Consider the following 19,066-nt stretch of genomic DNA (forward strand, 5'->3'; position numbering starts at 1 on the left):
TGTGACCTTAGCCAATTACCTGTTCTATAAATAAATATACCTATAAGGGACGAATTACACGGAATAGGGTTAGCCCCAATGTGAACACAAATGTATTTTACATCGACCCTTCGATCAAAGAAAGCAGAGACATTACCACCGCGCCAAAAGCCATATTACGTTCTCACTATCGCCAATATCTGTGTACTCCTTGACCGTGGTTCGTTCACAGGTCACCAATGACCTCTATTATGTAGTCTCGACGTCACATTGGCGATATAAAAATGATTTGCTTCTAATTTTCGTTTATTTCATATAGTTCTTTGCATAAGTTATTAGTTAATGTATCCTCTACCTTCTTTAATGGAGAATTTCAGAACATATAATCCATAAAAAAAAACAGAAAATTTCACATAGTACATATTTATTATCCTTTTCTTTTTACAACTACATTTTGCTTAACATGAACATTTTTTGCAACCAATACACTTCTTCAAATGGGCTTCATTTGCTGCCATTATGTGTTATTTAATCCAGCGCATTTGTATCATTCACGTCAGTGCAGGTCACCGACCCCGGGCAGGCAACCGGTTTCATTCAGCATCTTCTCGGCGCTTCACCTAGTGACACAATTAGCTTCCTTCAAGTATGCAACAACCATTCGACAAATTGATCTTTAGTAATACGCTTAATCGCGTCTTTATCCTTTACGGGACAGACGAAGCTGCGTTGCGTCTAGCGGATACATTATTTTTGATAGTCCAAGAACTTATAGAATCCCCTACAAAATCACAAAGGATCATCACAGATTTCACAATAATCTCTAGCGACAAACCAGCGGAACTTAGTAGTACAGGGAATGCGGCGATGGACTTAGTGATATTGATGTTCTAGACATTTCAAATGTAGCACAATAATCGAAAGGACTAAAAGCGAACATGCTGTCCTTGTGAACAGATGAGGATTGCTCTATTCCTTTATCAAAGTAATACCTATTTATGGTCTTCGTCCTCATCGGGCTATTGTACGTCTCTCGAAGCATGGCCAGAAAAGGTATTGTGATATTCATATAGGCTACCTATATGCAGGTAAGTGCTTTTATATTGTTTTCTACGGAAGTTATCTTGAAAAGTTTACGTTTGGCTTTGACCCAAAAAATAACTGAATGTACGGGACATAAGAATCAAAAATGTTCACCTTGACTGGTTTAACGCGAACTGCAAGCTCAGTAAGGTCGTCGGGCAAAACACATTACACCCCTCTTTTTGCATCGAGAGATGAAAGCTAAAAATAACTGTCTGAGAGATGCCTGACATTATCAGAGATATCATTGTGTCTATTATCTTGTGACACATTGACATTGCTAAGAATCGTGATGGTGGAGGATCATCAGTCAATATTATGCGCGTCTAAAAATAAGCCCTTGTTCAGCATTTGTAGGTCGGTTTGTCCCATCTACAATAACATGTCCGTTACTTATTATTTATTTACGAAGGTTTGTTTTTGCAAATGGAAAATAAGCGCCTGTAACAGTACTATAAGCAAACACTTTAATATAAAACAAGAGTTGTGGGTCCCCGTCTTATCCCTGTTTAATTAATGTGGGTGGGTACCTATAGAATATTTACCTATTTCATAAGATGTCTTCCTTAAAATTGTCCTTTTAAAAATAAAATGGCGATTTTTTTCAGGTGAACGTGACCTTTCAGACTTTTTTTTTCAGATTGCGGGCTAAGGTCTAGCCCGTCAGGGGTAAAGACGTTAACGTAGGTATTTTATTTATTGAATGCAAGTAATTTTTTTCATCATTCGCACCGCACAATATGTATGTGCTATTGTCAAATATATGTAGATATATTGTATATACATGTTTAGTTAATCTTGGCCGCAAAGATACAATTTTTCTAGTTAAATAAACTCCTTGAAACGAACGAGCTAGCCCCCAAACTACCCATGTAGATAGGAAATAAAATTGTCAATTCTTTAAAACTGTCTGGACAACACCGCGCTGCCTTGAAGCGTGGCAGAGTGGACAGACCTTCATTAATAACAAACTGTGTCAGTAAAAGTTCCGCGAAAATCGATTTCATAGCGAAAGTAAAGATGATCGATTTGCAGTTTTTATAGTGTAGCTACGAGCAGCGTATAATTTGCGTTCTCGTTCCACCGACCCGTTTCCTGCAAGTCAAGTGTGATTTTATGTAATGACTCGTGTTTCAGTGGGCATACCTACATTACTTTGAGTTATGCAAATAAGTTATTATTCTAAATCACTGTATCTTAAGTGAGTGGCGAATGACGTGAGGCTATTGTTTTGTGACCATCACAATTACTTACAAATTACCATTTCAGGAAATACAGTTTCAAATCTGCTGTTTTTACTTTCAGAAGTAGATACCTAAATACCATAATCATAACGGAATATTCCCTGACAGAATAGTTCCACTAAGCAATATGTTAGTATGTTATACTTCACAATATAGGAAGCAATCTGAACAGAATCGGCACCTAATTGGCTTAGTGTACATTGCCCTACACACTGTCTCCTCGATGGCTCACGCGGCACTGAAAATAACTCGAGTCGATGGAGCCGCACGGTTCGGCGCGGACTCGGCACAGTGCAGCGCCCGCCGCCGACGCCGACAGACCGCGATGCGCGCCGTGCTGCTCGCCGCGCTGCTGGCGGCCGCCGGGCCCGCGCGCGCCGCCCGCGTGCTCGGCCTCTTCCCGCACACCGGCAAGAGCCACCAGATGGTCTTCGAGCCGCTGCTCCGGAGACTGGCCGAGAGGGGGCACCACGTCACCGTCGCTTCCTTCTTCCCGCTGGCCGACCCGCCGGAAAATTACACTGATGTCAGTCTCCAGGGCATCGCCCCTCTGGGCCTGGAGACGATCGATCTCGCGTTATTCGAAAACCAAAATTGGCTGCTGACCACGCTCGGTGTGCAGAAAATTGTGAATCAGATCAACGAATTCCAGCCGCTGGCCGGGATGGCGCTGGACGTGTGCTCGAAGCTGGTGAGCTGGTCTCCGCTCGAGGAGGCGTTGAGGAAGGAGTACGACGTGGTGCTCGTGGAGAATTTCAACAGCGACTGCATGTTGGGCCTGATGCACATTTACGGCCTGCAGGCGCCCACTGTCGCGCTGCTGTCGAGCGGCCTCATGCAGTGGTCGGCGCAGCGCGTCGGCGTCAATGACAACCCGGCGTACGTCCCTATTGTGAGCTCGTCGTTCACTTCTCGCATGACTTTCTTGGAGAGATTGGAAAATACGGTTCTGAACGTGTATTACAAGTTGTGGTACAGACACTTCATACAAGTGAAGGAGCAGGAGCTGATAGAGAAGCACTTCGGCAGGAAGATTCCGGACTTGGAGAGTCTGAGCAAGAACATAAGCCTGATGTTGGTGAACGTGTTCCACAGCCTGAACGGTGTGAAGCCGCTGCTGCCGGGCGTCGTGGAGGTGGGGGGAATGCATTTGGACCATTCGGAGAAACCCATACCTGAGGTTAGTAAATCATTGTTTTATTCTAATCATTTGTTTACCTACCTTACACTACCACTATGCCAAGTTCCAGATTAATTCGTCTGTGGGTCATAGTCATATGCGATTTGTTTGTTTGTTTATAATATCTTTATCGCTGCACAGAAATGTACACAGTTACAAGAAATAGACAGGGCCGGCCTCGTCGAAGTTTCAAAGACCAAATTTCGAATGTCTTGAAAAAGGGAGATGTTAGGAGTACCTGTAATCGTCGAATATGAAAAGAGTAATGAGGTGGAGGAAGCGGGAGAGGTCTGTAAGGATCGTAGCAAGTGGAAATCCATAATCTGCCTAGCCCAATGGGAAACAGGCGTGATTGTATGTATGTATGTGTATGTACAATGTAAATAGAGTAAGAATTATTTAGAGTATGATTGTAACGATAATTTTAAGACATTTACAATGCATAATTCAATTTTATAAATGCGCCCTGGCTGATACCGGGTAACATCAAGTTGGAACACAGCCCAAGAATAGTCTCCTCTCCTTGTTTGAAACAATTTCGTCGATGAATTACTTAGGTATGACCTCACTACGATACCTTCCTCCGGCTTTTGTCAACTGTGGCAATATCTCAGGAGAGAGAATGAGAAAGTCTAGAAGTCCGAGTATATATTCCTATCTAAAATATAGGTATTTCGGGATAACACATATATTACAACTTGAGGCCTTCCTGTACTTACTTGCATACAATTATTGAGTTTTATTGTACTTAAGAATTAAAAATATTTTTATTTTAACTTTTGTTATATCGACATGCGATAACAAAATGTTAAGGACTTAACTACCTATATTTTTTTGTACGTGTAGCAGAAATAACCGCGAGGCTTGTGGCCCATCAAACGAATTGAATTGAACCATGCGGGAGAGCACAGGCTAAGCACAGTCAAATCTCCTTAGTGCTCTCGATTATTTCGTAAGTCTACTCCCTTACGACATTCACGAAAAATGATTTAGTGAATCTTTTAAAGGGCCATTCAATTTGATAGCAAATATATAACAATATACCTACTCTATAATAATATAGTAGGTAAGTACTCTAAAGTTGGTCACCTTCCCAAAAAAAAAATGCTATAAGGATATTTAAAAATACCTAGGTTACTTTAGGCCTTTAGCACAAAATTTTTACCTTGTATTAACCTTACGAAAATTGAGAGAATTCACATTCTAAAGAAAAGACACGTAGGGAAGTCCAGTCAAGGTAACTATGTTACCATTGGTACCTAAATTCCTTTCTACATTACACATATTTACAACAAAGAAATTTATTATAATTAGAAATGAAATTATTTTGAGAGTAGGTAGTTTCGTCATTGCGAGGGTAGTTAGTTATGTCTTGACATACTTACCTAGGTAGGTACTGGGCACCTACATAGGTCTTCTGAAAGTAAAGGGCGCGATCAATGGCCAAGTCAGTTATGAAAATCTAAACTGAAATGTATCGATTCAATCACTGGTTAGGTACGGTACGAGTAATTATAGAGGGTAAAGTTACAAGAAATAATTTGAAAATTTACTACCACATTTATATAATCAAGTCTTTATTTCTTACGGAATTGACAGAACCAACAGTAAAAAAGTGAACTCTTCTATTTACTACAATAATGTATCTTATACCTATCTAAACGTGCCCAATAGAGAAACTTATGAATGATAATAATTAATATATCAAGGTTATGTAATGAGTTAATATGGAGCACGTCACGTGGAATATCACTTCCAATAAACATTAATTATTATCGGATAGTTGAAAGTGATAAGGATAGGTTTGATCTAGGTCACATTATCTCGTCTCCAAATATGAGATGTGCATTTATAATATTTAGAGGTCACACGGTTGCATCCATTTTCCAAGTTTGTCATTTATTATTCCTGACTGAGTTCTGCCAGCAAGCGTCAATAGTTTTTAATTGGTTTCAGTTTGTTGGTTTTCCTTTCGTTTTATTGTATTAAAATAATGTAACTGACAATCGGAAGAAGCCTGCCCCCCATACCGACCCTTACGGTCAGCACATCAAACGTGTGTAGACATACTGAATAAACGATAGGTAAGTAGGTATTTGTAAGACTAAAACTTTATTCTCCGATTTATACGAGTATTGTAGTAATATACGACCTATAATGATTACCTATACGTATTAAAAAGACGCTTCGTGTTGTTGAATAATTTTTATCCAGTCAGCTGCATGATGGTTTGGATTATTTGGCGAGGTTTGGATGCATATTATAGCGGGTTGTTTTATTTTAACTAGGTGCCTAGCCTACCAAAATTTCAATAGCTGGATTAAAAGGTATTTTACAGTATAACATACAAATTTTCCCATTTAAACCACAAAGACACACATGTAGATGTATAACAATCAATAAGATATCAATTGCACCAATACAGAGTAAGGTCACTGGCGAGCACTAGCGAGCCGTGGGACTAAAGGGAGACTGATTGCCTGATCATTTCTTACTTATGTAAGTACTCTATCCGCAAATTTATTTTACAAGTGATAAGTGTCTATACTACCGTAGGTTAGGTATTCTGGGCCAAGCCAACAGAATCTTGAAGAAAAAGATGCAAAGATTACTTGCTAAGTAATCTTCAAAACACAGGTCAGCCACAGCCTGGTCCATTAGAGTAACTAAAACGCTTAAATAAATCTGTGCCTACAATGTCTTGGTTCCAGTACATGGAACGATTCCTGAACGAGTCTGAGCACGGCGTGGTGCTGTTCAGCTTCGGTTCGCTGATCAAGACGGCCACCCTCCCGCCGCACAAGGAGCGGCTGATCGTGCGCGCGCTGGCCCGGCTGCGGCAGCGCGTCATCTGGAAGTACGAGGACAGCGGGGAGCTCGGCACGCGCCAGGGGAACATCCTGAAGGTGCGGTGGATCCCGCAGTACCAGCTGCTACGTAAGTACTAGTATAAACTGTCTTTTATCTAGCTGAAAATTTTTGATGGAGAAAAAATGTAGCAATATTTAACTACTTACATATATTAATGGAAAATTTCTTCAAAATCGATTCAGCGGTTTAAATGTATAAGCGAGACAGACAGGCAGGTAGAGTTCCGCATTTAAGTATAACGTACAACTGCACTATGTTGAATTTGGGCCAAACTGCTCAATGAGTGTAAATGTCAGCCATGGGGGCTAAGGAGTTAAAATTATTTGACCAACTTAATTTTAATTATTTTACTCTAAGTAATCATAGAATCTTAACCCTTCATTGCATGATTTTTCCTATTTCTTTTAAAATAAATCAGGTTGATGTAATTAATGCTCTAGATTAAAGGAAAAATATTTAAAAAAATCCTAGTATAAATAAGTATTTGAATTATTTAAAAAACAGTGATAAAAATTTACATCATTATACATTGTTACATATATAACTCATTACTAAATAAGTCAAAAGATATTGTTTACTTAATCTCCTTTATTCTAAATGATAATTTAAAAAACAATTATTATTTTTATTCAACCACAAATTAACTTCACATTGATTACACGAAATTGTGGAATAGCCTTTACATGTGGGAAATTTACACCGAAGTGACCTTTCTTTTTTTTTATTGTAATTCTTCTTCTAGTAGACTGGTACTAGGGTTTTGTTGTACGCAATAGTCATTTATAAAGTTGCCAGCAACAACAAATTTAAAGTTTACAGTTTTTGAGTACCTTTTTTTCTTCACTAAATGTTATGATTGAAATTTCCATCACCATGCAAAGAAGGGTTAACACTACTCGTGTCGGAGAAAAACAGAAAGACCAACATCTACACAAACCGCAGCCAAAGCGTAAATAAGATCAACATTGTCCATTCCATTAGCTACAGATCTTCTCCATGGCCAACTGCTGGGCGTTAGCCTCCTTCTTTCTTTGCTTATCTTCTCCATCCCGGGCCAACGCAATCCAGTTCTTTGTTACCAGCGCTGTACTTAATGTCATCGACACCTCTTGCCGCTGGATGTCCCACGCTTCGGATGGATACCATTCTGTAACAGCTTTCATTCTAGCTAGGTGACCTGCTTATGTGCTTTGATCTACATAATGCTTATTGGGTTATCTGATACGAGTATTTAATTGTAACAGTAACACACAATTTACAATAGAAGCAGTAGGTAATTACAAGATTTCTCAATTGCGTTGCGTTCTCTTCGCGGTAATTTTCTGATTACCGTTAAGGAAGACGTGACGAAAGACTGATTAGAAAAAGTGAAAATACAACATCTAGGTCTCTAGCTTCGTGACAAAGAAAAAAGGTTTTACAATGGGTACCTACTTACAATGATAACAGTAATCTCTATGCTACAGGGAAAATCGTCAGACTTATAAGTAAGCATGCATCGGACAAAATTATTCATCTTTTCACAGTATCGCAAGCTCGTGACCCATGGGTTAAAGTTACCGATAATTGAAGTTATCTCGAACACGACAGTATAATAAATAATTGTTTTAATTTGAAAAATAATCACCTAACGATATGTAAGTAGGATATCGATGTGGTCTTTTTTACAGAAAAGATAATACCTAACTAAGATAACTGCATCAAAAACAATCAGGCTGTTGCGATTTCTCTGAAACCAAGTTGTGTCGGTTGACCTGACATGACTCGAGGTGGAAGATCGTTCATTGTATCTGGTAAACAATGATATTATTTCCTAATATTTTCGTTGCTGGCCGTACGAACAGTAAACTAACCTCGAACAGCATATTTTGCGAGTTATTGTTTTCTCGACGCTGCCAAGCGTATTCTGTGACATGATTGATAGCTGTGGAATTTTACATCTTTCATATACCTACAAAAAGTGCTGGAAAAAGACCGTCAAACATTGTGTGACCACAATTTTAGGAAAGCCTATTTCGAGCATGGAGGTCAAGAGTACCCAAAACCGACGACAGGGATTATGGCAAATGTTTAGATATTATCGTCGTTTACCGCCCCATTTTTTTGTATTGCTCGGCATAAAGAGGCGTCTCTATGTCGAGCACTAGGTACAATTTTTTTCAGTGTCCAATTTAAAAGAATAAAGGGAAGATAAAGTGCTTAGTAGTTTTTGATCTATTTCAGGACACAAAAAGGTGGTAGCGTTCGTTGGTCACGGTGGCCTGCTGGGCATGACGGAGGCGGTCGCGGCCGGCAAGCCCATGGTGGTGGTGCCGTTCTTCGGCGACCAGCCGCAGAACGCCGCCGCCGCCGCCGCCGCCGGCATGGCGACCACGGTGTCCTACGCCGACCTCACTGAGGAGTCGTTCACGGAAGCGCTTCACACTGTACTTAGTGCCGAGTAAGTAGTACTAAATTACCGTAGTATTACTAGAGTAGAATTAAATCCATTATTGTTCACGTGTGTAAAAACTACTCGTACCTACCTGCTGCTGACCGTCTTTACTTCAATTCCCATTATAAAATATTGACTTGATTAGTGCATAGTACTTACGTATTGTTCCTCACTATGAAAATACATATAACTTATTTTGGCACTATAGAGATGATTCTAAGTAATCCTACTTATCCCTTTTGGTTTATCTAGACAGTGTTGGACAAGTAATTTTTTGAGTATTGCTTTTTAGTGCGTAGGTATATTGTAAGTAAGAATGCCTATCTTACACTAAGAAAGTTATTCATCATAATCATAACTGCAGACCACACAAATAACAAATTCTAATAAAACAAACCCTGGCGCATGTGCAAAACCGGCTTTATTTTTATTTGGCTTCAGTCCATCTCGTAACTCACGCTAGTCCACGCATCGGTCAGCGGCTTAGGTACTGTTCGTTATCTAATACCACGTTGTTAGAACATTGATCGCCGGTGGTCAAACGGTTAAGGCGCTTGATTTAGAAAAGCATAACACACAGGAGGCACAGGTTCAAACCTACCGCAATCACATACTAAACCCTGCTCCCGATCTAGGCAACTAATGTTTAGCCGTGATCCAATATACTTACTTAGGTATTTAGGTTCTCCTGCAAAGGTCGTGTACGTCAGACGGGGAGTGACTTCGTGTAAAACCTGGCTTACCCAATCCGGTCATAGGCGCACCCGGGCTCCTTTCTACTACGGTACTAAGTTACTATGATTTACGCCTGTTAGAATAATTATAGTATCTTCCTACTAGGGCACAATTCCATCTTTATACTTACCACCAGTTAAACGTGACCTTAGATTCTTGTGACTTGATCCTTGAAGAGAAAGTGTTATAATTAGGTACCTTTGTACAAATACTACTACACACACATATTTACCTACTAGCTGTGTCCGCAACTTCGTCCGCGTGGAATAGTTATTTTGGGCATTATTGAAGCCCTCAAGGGTGAATAATTTTCCCCGTATTTTTCACATTTTCCTTTATTTATTTGCTCCTTATAGTTGCAGCGTGATGTTATATAGCCTAAAGCCTACCTCGATAAATGGTCTATTCAACGCAAAAAGAATTTTTCAATTCGACCCAGTAGTTCTTGGGATTAGCGCGTTCAAACAAACAAACCAACTCTTGAGCTTTATTATATTAGTATAGATAAATATAATAATTAATTATTTATAGCTTTTTATATCGATTCAAAAATGACGAAGTTCCATACAAACTTGCACCCCCTATTTCATCCCCTTGGGATAGAATTTCAGTATAAAAAGTAGCCAATATTCTAATCCAGGTTACTAACTATATCTATGCCGAATTTCGTTCAGATCCGTTGGGTACCTAGATTTTGCGTGATGCGCGTACAAACAGACAGACAAAAATTAAAAAAAAATATTGTAATGGCTTCTATTGACCCTAAAAAGACCATTTATAATTTTTTTTCTTAAATATCTGCAATGAACAGACAAAGTTCAGTTACAGTTTTATTCTATGTATGGATTTGTCGACTCATTGGCACTGCCTCGTATATAATTTAAAAAAAATAATGTCGTTATTTCAGAGTCCGCCTGAACGCCCGCCGGCTGTCCAGCATGTGGCACGACCGCGCCGCGCCGCCGCTGGACACGGCCGTGTTCCGCACGGAGCGCGCCGCGCGCTGGGGGCCGCGCGACCCGCTGCACGCCGCGGCCCGGGACCTCGGCTACATTCAGATCGCGCTGTTGGACGTCGCCGCTGCAGTGTTGTTGGCTGTTTGTGTACTTGTTTTGTTAGTTATTCTAATTGTATCCATAATTTTAAGGATTCTGAAACGTTTGTTTAGCAGTAAGCGTAAGGAGAAACTTCACTGAAGTATGGTGTAGGGCTTCAGCCTGCGGCTACGCACGCAAAGTGCAGCCTGTGTTGTTCTGTTTTAAGTGGGTAGTTTCGTCCGAATCTATTGAGTAATTTTTGCGTGAAATGCATGAATTTAAAAGAATGGGCGTAGTCTAAACCTATTTTGATTTAATTAAAATCCACCAGACTCAGGTATTTTTGCGCTGTTCTTGTGAGGATTAAAGTTATGATTAAAATTGTAACTATTTTAGTGCTGTGCTGATAGATATGTAAATTTGATAATGCCAAAACCTGTCTCAATTTGTAAATATATGAGGACAAAAGACAATAATTTGTTTAAAGCTTTATTTAGACGCCATTATAATAAAGTGCAACGATTTGTTAAATATTTATTGTTTTTATTTACCGAGATTTCTGAATAGATTGGTACTTCCAGAGATCCATCGATCCTTCAGACTCCACCCCTAATTAGAGTATAAATAAAAAAAAATAACAGACATTAAGTAATAGTAACAGCTCATCAGTTCACTTTTATAGATTCTTTGAACTATTTCATTTATAAAGCTTGAGTATATTTATAAATTATGCACACAATTAAATGCAAGCCTATTTATCTGTTAATTTTGTGCATTCAGTTCAGCTTCCAGCTTCTTGACCTTGATGGGCAGGATCTTGACCATTTCGCTGCACAGGCTGAACTCCTCCTGCATCATGGCAGCTGCGTCCGGGTCATTTGAACAGATCTCCACCACTGCATTGTATGATTCGTAACTCTTACTTACGTGACTCAATTGCACTTGTTTATCTACCGCAATCCTCTTCATGCTGTTTCTGCCAATGAAGGCATACGCGCTTACAACAGGCCTGATCAACTCGAAGTCCAGTTTGGCGGGAAACACCCCGTTTTTATCCTTGACGGAGTTCAAGAAGTGATCGTAATTCTCAATACTTTTCTCACACAACAAATTAATTTTATTCAAGGCGTGCGGAGTGGGCTTTTCTTTAGTTCTGTTCAGTTTATCCAGTTTAATATTAAGAATATCTGAATATACCTCACCGAGTTCAAACCAGAGTTGGCGACAATACTGCAAGTAATACGTCGGATTTATCTCTTTGATGAGATCCTCGAGCATGTCAATACGTCTTTTGTGCATTTTAGAACGTCTTTCGTCATCTTCTTCAAAAAATGCTAAGTAACTGTACGACTGGGAGCTGTCCTGGACTAGCTCTATGTAATCTGATGCTAAAGAATCCAATTTGTAATATTCTTTAGCCTTATTCAACCACGTCTGACAGCACAGGAAGACCCCGCGGGTGTCTTGGTAGGTCAGCAGGAACTTGTCTGTTATTTTACTCTCATATTTTGAGACATCAATATTGGAAAAAGTCACTGTCTTCATGTCTCCACCACAAATATTTTCTGAGTCATCTAAAGTCAAATTAGACATATCTGTAATGAAAATAATGTTTATCAATTTCAACTACCTGAGGAAAGAAAGTCCATTCATTTTTTTATTTAATTTTGATAAAAATCAGTTATGCCATGGTGATTGTATGATGCTCAGGAACCTCTTCATTTGGCCCTCAGTTATATTTTAAACATAATCTTACCAGAGTTTTGAACTACCTATCAGAAAATTTGAGAACAAAAGTTAAAAATTTTGAAGAAATCAAGGCCCATAACCAAAGGCCTTGTCACTGGGGATATAATTAATGAAAAAATCTGCATATCATGAGTTACTAAGAATTATGTCTGCAATATTTCAGCATTCTTTTCCAATTGGATGCCACTTTTGTTCTCATACATAAGTAGAAAATATAAACTCATAATTTAATTTAAAACACACCTGTTATGGCTTCGGTCAACCTCTCAGCATCATTCATGAGCCTGGCCTTGGATGCCATCATCAGCAGCAGGCAGTACTTGGCCCAGCAGCGAGCCACATCGGCTGAGCGATGTCTCAGAGTCTCCAGTTTAGCCAGAAACACCTCATCATCACTCACACTCTCATGCAGTTTCTCCTCATATTGATCGAGAATAGTAGATGCTGCAGCCAAGTGATGTCGTGACTGATAGAACCCATTCTGCTCAGCAAAAAATTGTGACAATGTTGCCGAATTCAAAGCCCAGTCTATGGGTTCAAAGTCAGAATATTGCAGCTGTCTCCTTAAAGTCACATGACAATATATGGCAGACTTTAAATTCTCTTTCAAAGAGCCATACACCTGAGCCAAGTAGTACAATGTCAGTGTGTGGGCCTTCTCCAGTAACATGAAATCTCCAACTACTGCTTCCCCAGAATTGCTCACCATATGATCTATAGGCAGTGGCATTTGTAAAGTGCACTTAAAAGTTTCATACAATTCCTTGGCTTTCAACAGGAAACTTTTTGCTTTTTCTGGTTCATCTCTGTTGGACCACAGGATACCTAGATTGTTATAGACATTGATGAGAGTGGTCACAATCTCTGGTTTTGATGAGTGTTCAATGAGGAGTCCCTCAGCCTCTGTTAACACTTTTTCACTCGAGGCAAAATCCTCAGTCTCCATATCTATGATGCCTACATTTAATAACACTGCTCCTTGCATTGCCAACAGTTTGGTTTGATCCAAATTTGATTCGGAATTAATAACTTTCTTCAGTGAATCGCGCATGCTAGAGAGGATCTCTTTGGCTTTGTATTTGGACAAATAAGGCTCGTTTTCAGGATCATTTTTACTGTCTTCGTCTAGTAATTTACGCACTTTACCATAATTTTCTTTGAAATCATTGATTATTTCTTTTTCAGTCATTGCATTGGATACTGCCATGTTTATTAAGGTTTTCTTCGTATAATCTTACAATTTTAAATTAAATGATGTTACACTTGTATTATTTTTGTATCTTATAAACCTGTAGATTTATAACTTACCTAAAGTTTATCGAATTATTTGTATTTACATTTTACAAATCTTCATGATTAACAACATAGTTAACCTCAAATCGGAATCTGTCATCTCTTCTGTCTGTCAAATCCAATAGGGATGGGACACTGATCTCCGATGGTACGAAAGCTTAGGACGAAAACCATTAACGAATTACAGAGGCGAAATCCATCCATTATTAAACATCTTTTGTTTCTTGAAACAACATATGACACAATGCAATAGTCACTTACAATAGAACTGAATGATGATATTGAGATTCAGAATTAAGTATATCTTTGTAAGCCTTTCCCTTGATTGACTTTAAACTTCTGGACCGGGACAAAGCAGCTGGCACACTTGTTTTCGTCGGCTACCGAAATTTACCTTTTTTACTGTAAGTCGAGGTAGGAGACTTATAACTTTTCCAGAGCGGACGTAACTAGGATAATCGCCGACAATATTTGAATTTTTGTATCCCATTTTCCAACTTTAAGACCATATACGGGTACAATTCAATTGGTAACAGCATTACTGCAAGAAGGCGTAGTATCTTTAAATTCTACTGATTGTGACCGCCCGGGTGCCCTATTTAGCGTACCGTGTCTTCACCTTTGGACTACTACAGCGTTCACCAAGTAGCTCGCTGTCCTCTGGCGGTTTCTTGCTGGATATCGTGTCTATAGCTAAACCCACGCCCTCCTACAACTTATAAAGATTGTCTTTATTCTTTCAATTCAGTAAATTATCTCTCTTACCTGCGACGTCTTACCTAAAACGCCACATGATGTGAGTGAGACTTTTTACATACTTATAATAACTTTTGTAAAAAAAAAACGCCTCCAATAGATATCCTATTGTTTTAGTCTGTTAAATTTCTAAAACCTCTTAAGTGTAACAAACAATTTCCTGAATACCACATTAAAAGCGACAAACAAACATACATACAGGTCAAACTGAGAGCCACCTTGTTTATGAAGGTGGTTACACTTTTTCAAGTACAAGTTGCGCTTAAGCAAAGGCAAGCCACAATAAAACACAAGTTTGGAGATTACTTATTTTGCACTGTTTTATTAGTTTCCCACAATTTTACACAACCCATAACGATTTATGGGTGTAATGTGTATATTTACACATAATTACATAATTATGATTCATATTCCCCCATTCATAACAAAACTATTAAATATAATGCTTAAAATATTATTTACATTGTACTGTTAAAATTCTTATCATAAAAACAACAAATCACACACAATTTAAGACACCATAGTGTTCAGTCAATTATTTATAAAACTTTAAGTCAAAATAAAGAGAGCATAGAACTACCGTTAATTGAATCGAAGTATCAATAAGCAGAATATTTTGAGAGGGCTAGCTGAGAGGACAGACAAGCCTATCCAGTCCAGTGAATTGATGCATTGGAGTTTAAAACTTTTTCTTATATCGAGCGTATCATCGGTAGAATTGAAAGGTGAAAGACCTGTCTCCCAATTTTAAGATGACGATAAATAATGATATCGACCTGTTTGTAGGACAAACCACCATCGACGAATTCAAATTCGTTTAGGTAATGCACAATAAATCAATTCATAATGCAGACATCATTACATCTACCAGCCTACAGATATAATATAACTGTAAATATAATGAAATTGATATCTAAAAAAGTAGTAAGTTCCAAGTAAACATTAAAAAATACCACATATTAATGATTAAACATACATACATATGGTCAAGTCTATATCCCTTGCGGGGTAGACAGAGCCAACAGTCTTGAAAAGACTGAATGGCCACATCCTGCTATTTAGCTTAATGATAGAATTGAGCTTCAAATAGTGACAGGTTGCTAACCCATCGCCTAAAAAGAATCCCAAGTTTGTAAGCCTATCCCTTAGTCGCCATTTACGGCATCCATGGGAAAGGGATGGAGTGGTCCTATTCTTTTTTGTATTGGTGCCGGGAACCACACGACACTAACGATTCAACAAGGGCAACAAACTTGACTTAATTTACATACAGGAATCAGAGTGATATGGGACTATATTGTTTCTATGATAGTTACATGTTAATCACGGCTAAGCCTTAACAGAGCTAACAATCTTGAAAAGCTGGCTTTGCACATATGGCTTAATGATGGAATTGAGATTGACGTAGTTTGCCTTCAGTATAGTGAGCTTTGTTTCCTTTGCTGCTGAATAACAATAGAAAAGTATATTTTTTCTTTTCACCAACAACTCTCAGATGAAAGGATGCCCAACAACACAAATCACTGTCTAATTTTATACAGAAAATAATAATAATTATGACCATAACAATCATGTAAATCCAGAAATATATATTATTATAAATTAACAATGTCATTTAAATAAAAATTATATGATTGATTGTGAGAATCATATCAGAAATTCATCTAAGGTGGACAAAATATACACTAAAATATTTAAATGTAGACATAAAAGAAATCAATAATTATGTATGCACATGAACACTGTTATAACAAATATAAAATTTATAGAATAATACCCATATGGTCTATACTTCTATGCTCTCATTATTTATCTCTTTGAGTTTGCATATTAAAATATGTAAAAAAGTTAGTTTTCATTTTATGAATAAGGGAATAAAATAGGTCAGATTTATATCAAAGATGCAGTTATACCCTATGGGATCTCATCAAAACCATGAGATGCTTACTGAAAGCATCTCATGGTTTTGATAGTGATGAGATGAGAGATTTAGAAAAAAATTATATGCCAGCCCCTTTGATATGGATTCCATATGGGGAATAGACACAGTATATATAATAACAGCAGTTTTTGATACAAATCTGAGCTGCATAAATAGACAGTAAAACTTACATACTTCAGAGTTCAAGTGTTCATTGATAATACTAAAAAGTATTTTCGCCAGAGGTTTATTAGAACAATCAATCTTCTAGGAAAGAGATAGATTCTCGTAGAATGCAGTTAAAAGTAAGACTTAAGAATGAGGAACTATTCTTATGAGAAGGAATATCCTTAGAGCAGTCCACTTAACTCAAGTATGTAAATCAACTTGTCACACTTTGTAAACAGTGCATTCTACTTGACAACAGGCAATGCCATAATAAATATTAGGAGCCCATGTCTGGTTCTGGGTCTTCTCTCGACGTGGTATCGGGAGGAGTGTGGTTCATCTGTGAGAACACCTCCTTCTCGCCGAGTGCCAAAGGGTCAGGCTGCGCGGCGGCGGGCGGCGCGTACACCAACATCGGCGACGGCGACGCCGCGCGCACCGGACCCGCGCCTGCGCCCGACGCCTCCTGCTCCTCCAAGAACCTATCCATATAATCTGTATGCCCAGGGTGAAGTGTATACTTCTTCTTCTCTAGGCGAGCCTTATTTGCAAAGATATCGTGCCTTTCTGTTTTCTTCCAAATGTAATAGAACTGAACTAGTTCTCCCACTGACCGGGTCCGAACCTTGTTCTGCCTTATCAAATGGAAATCTTTCCCATGTGCTTTAAGTCCATTTTCAAAATTACGACATTCTTCCTCTGACCATAAACTAGCATCAGCTGGGGCCTGTGCGGTAATTCGTCTTCTTCTTAGTGCTTCCTCTAGATTGTGGCCGCATTGCTGAAGAAGGAATAAAGCTTCTTCATCGTCACGCAGCTGCTTCCCCCGGGGGATCGCATCCATCCCTGAGCCGGAGGTCAATGCACAAATTTTCCTCATATAGTCCTCTATGACATTTTCATCAAGAACACTAGGGTTCCACAATAATTTGTCTTCATTTTCATATGGCAATGCATCATCGTAACTGCATAAACCTTCCGGTATTGCCGCTTGATAATCACTGCCAACCATTATGGTTTTCTTCCAGTCATCTTCATCTGGACTGTAATCATAGTCTTCTTCCTCTTCAGAAGGTGGTCTCGAGCCGGATCGGAGACAGCGGGTGGCTTCGGGACTTGTAGTTTCAGTGTATAGTTGTTGCAGTACAGACTCTGGTTTCTCACTCTCTTCGGGAACCACCTCGGCCGGAGCTTGTTCAGGAGCGGGTTTATCCATGTTTCTGTCGTATCCGTACAGCGCTAGTAGTTCTTCTAGGGGCATATCACCTTCCCGCTGCAGGCTATTGAGCTCTGCTTTGGGATCCTGCTGCTCTCCCGCCGCCAAAGCCTCTTCTTCGTCTAATGTTCTCTCGTCATCGAAATCATTTACCATCATATCAACAGTGGGCTCGAAGAGAGACTTGTCGTTCCCCACGTCCATGCTCGCATCATGCTCGTTTACATTGGCCACCAACGCGCAATCTGACATGACTAACACGGTACCAATCTACAAAATGTTATTACTATAACGTCATAATAAATACTATGTGCCACTGCTATCTCTTATAAAATAGCATTAAAATAAATAAAAAACATTACAATTTTCTTGTAATAACAAAAAAATACACCAAACAAAAATATTTTGACACCGCTGCTAACTAGTTGACACGAATCTACAGTCAGTGTTTCCAAATATCTCCAATACAAGGCAAGGCGCTACTGCGATAAATCCGAACTAATCCCAACCAATATTTTAAATGCGTTTTTTTTTAACATGAGTGGTTATCTCTTTACGGGTTATCTACGAAATTAAAGTCTGGATACTAAGGGTACCTTTTATCCTGGTAAAATCTATTATATTATAAAAAATTTGAATTACTAACACTACCTTCAATTTACATTCAGGATATATGTCAATTTGTACACAAAAATAAGCATTTATTTACTCAAATAAAAGATACACATACATATCACACAAGAAATAAAAATAACTTATGCATTCAACCTGCAAGAATAAAAATGCTCCACCAAAGCCCATTTCATATGGGAATAAAAATTTATAATAAACTACCAAATTCTATAAAAAATGAAAATAAATTAACTCACTTTAATAAAAAAATTAAGTCTATGCTTCTTCAAAACAATTTTTATTCTATAGATGAGTACTTTAATTTAAATAAGTAGTACCTAGGATTATAATATTTTTACATTGTAAACTTGAAAACATTAGAACATTATAAATATTTACAATAATAATAAATAAGCACCTATTAACAGATAAATATAAATTGTGCAATACTAGGTTTAAACAATTCTAATTAGATTTAAAATTATAATGTGATACTAAGTAGGTACCTCTATGTATAAGTTTGTATGTCTACTAATACATAAAAATGTTTGCAACACCCGAAAGGGTAAATATGAAGATCTGTTATCCTACTACTATTATAAAGGCGAAAGTTTGTGGATGTTTGTTACTCTTTCACGCAAAAACTACTGCACCGATTACCATGAAATTTGGTATGTAGGTAGCTGAAGACCCAGAATAACACATAGGCTACTTTTTATCCCAGAGTTCCCGCGGGATTGATAGGGTTTCCATGCGGACGAAGTCGCGGGCGGCCTCTAGTACATAAT

The 19,066-nt window shown here is 38.5% G+C and overlaps 3 protein-coding genes across 3 annotated transcripts; 1 reads left to right on the forward strand and 2 right to left on the reverse strand.

The window, feature by feature from the left end:
- Positions 1-2,347: 2,347 nt before the first annotated feature.
- LOC106129176 (UDP-glucosyltransferase 2) lies at positions 2,348-11,096 on the forward strand. The gene is made up of 4 exons (XM_013327667.2): positions 2,348-3,486; positions 6,198-6,423; positions 8,581-8,797; positions 10,434-11,096. The coding sequence occupies exons 1-4, from the start codon at positions 2,434-2,436 to the stop codon at positions 10,720-10,722; spliced, it is 1,785 nt and encodes a 594-aa protein (XP_013183121.2). The 5' UTR covers positions 2,348-2,433; the 3' UTR covers positions 10,723-11,096.
- LOC106129175 (KIF-binding protein) lies at positions 11,040-13,701 on the reverse strand. The gene is made up of 2 exons (XM_013327666.2): positions 12,556-13,701; positions 11,040-12,158 (listed from the first exon to the last, which is right to left on the reverse strand). The coding sequence occupies exons 1-2, from the start codon at positions 13,517-13,519 to the stop codon at positions 11,326-11,328; spliced, it is 1,797 nt and encodes a 598-aa protein (XP_013183120.2). The 5' UTR covers positions 13,520-13,701; the 3' UTR covers positions 11,040-11,325.
- A 954-nt stretch (positions 13,702-14,655) lies between these two features.
- LOC106129131 (mesoderm induction early response protein 1) lies at positions 14,656-18,129 on the reverse strand. Its single transcript, XM_013327603.2, has one exon. The coding sequence runs from the start codon at positions 17,916-17,918 to the stop codon at positions 16,728-16,730; it is 1,191 nt and encodes a 396-aa protein (XP_013183057.1). The 5' UTR covers positions 17,919-18,129; the 3' UTR covers positions 14,656-16,727.
- Between the last annotated feature and the right edge of the window lie 937 nt (positions 18,130-19,066).

The sequence above is a fragment of the Amyelois transitella genome, chromosome 14 (assembly GCF_032362555.1).
Source record: "Amyelois transitella isolate CPQ chromosome 14, ilAmyTran1.1, whole genome shotgun sequence".
NCBI lineage: Eukaryota > Metazoa > Arthropoda > Insecta > Lepidoptera > Pyralidae > Amyelois > Amyelois transitella.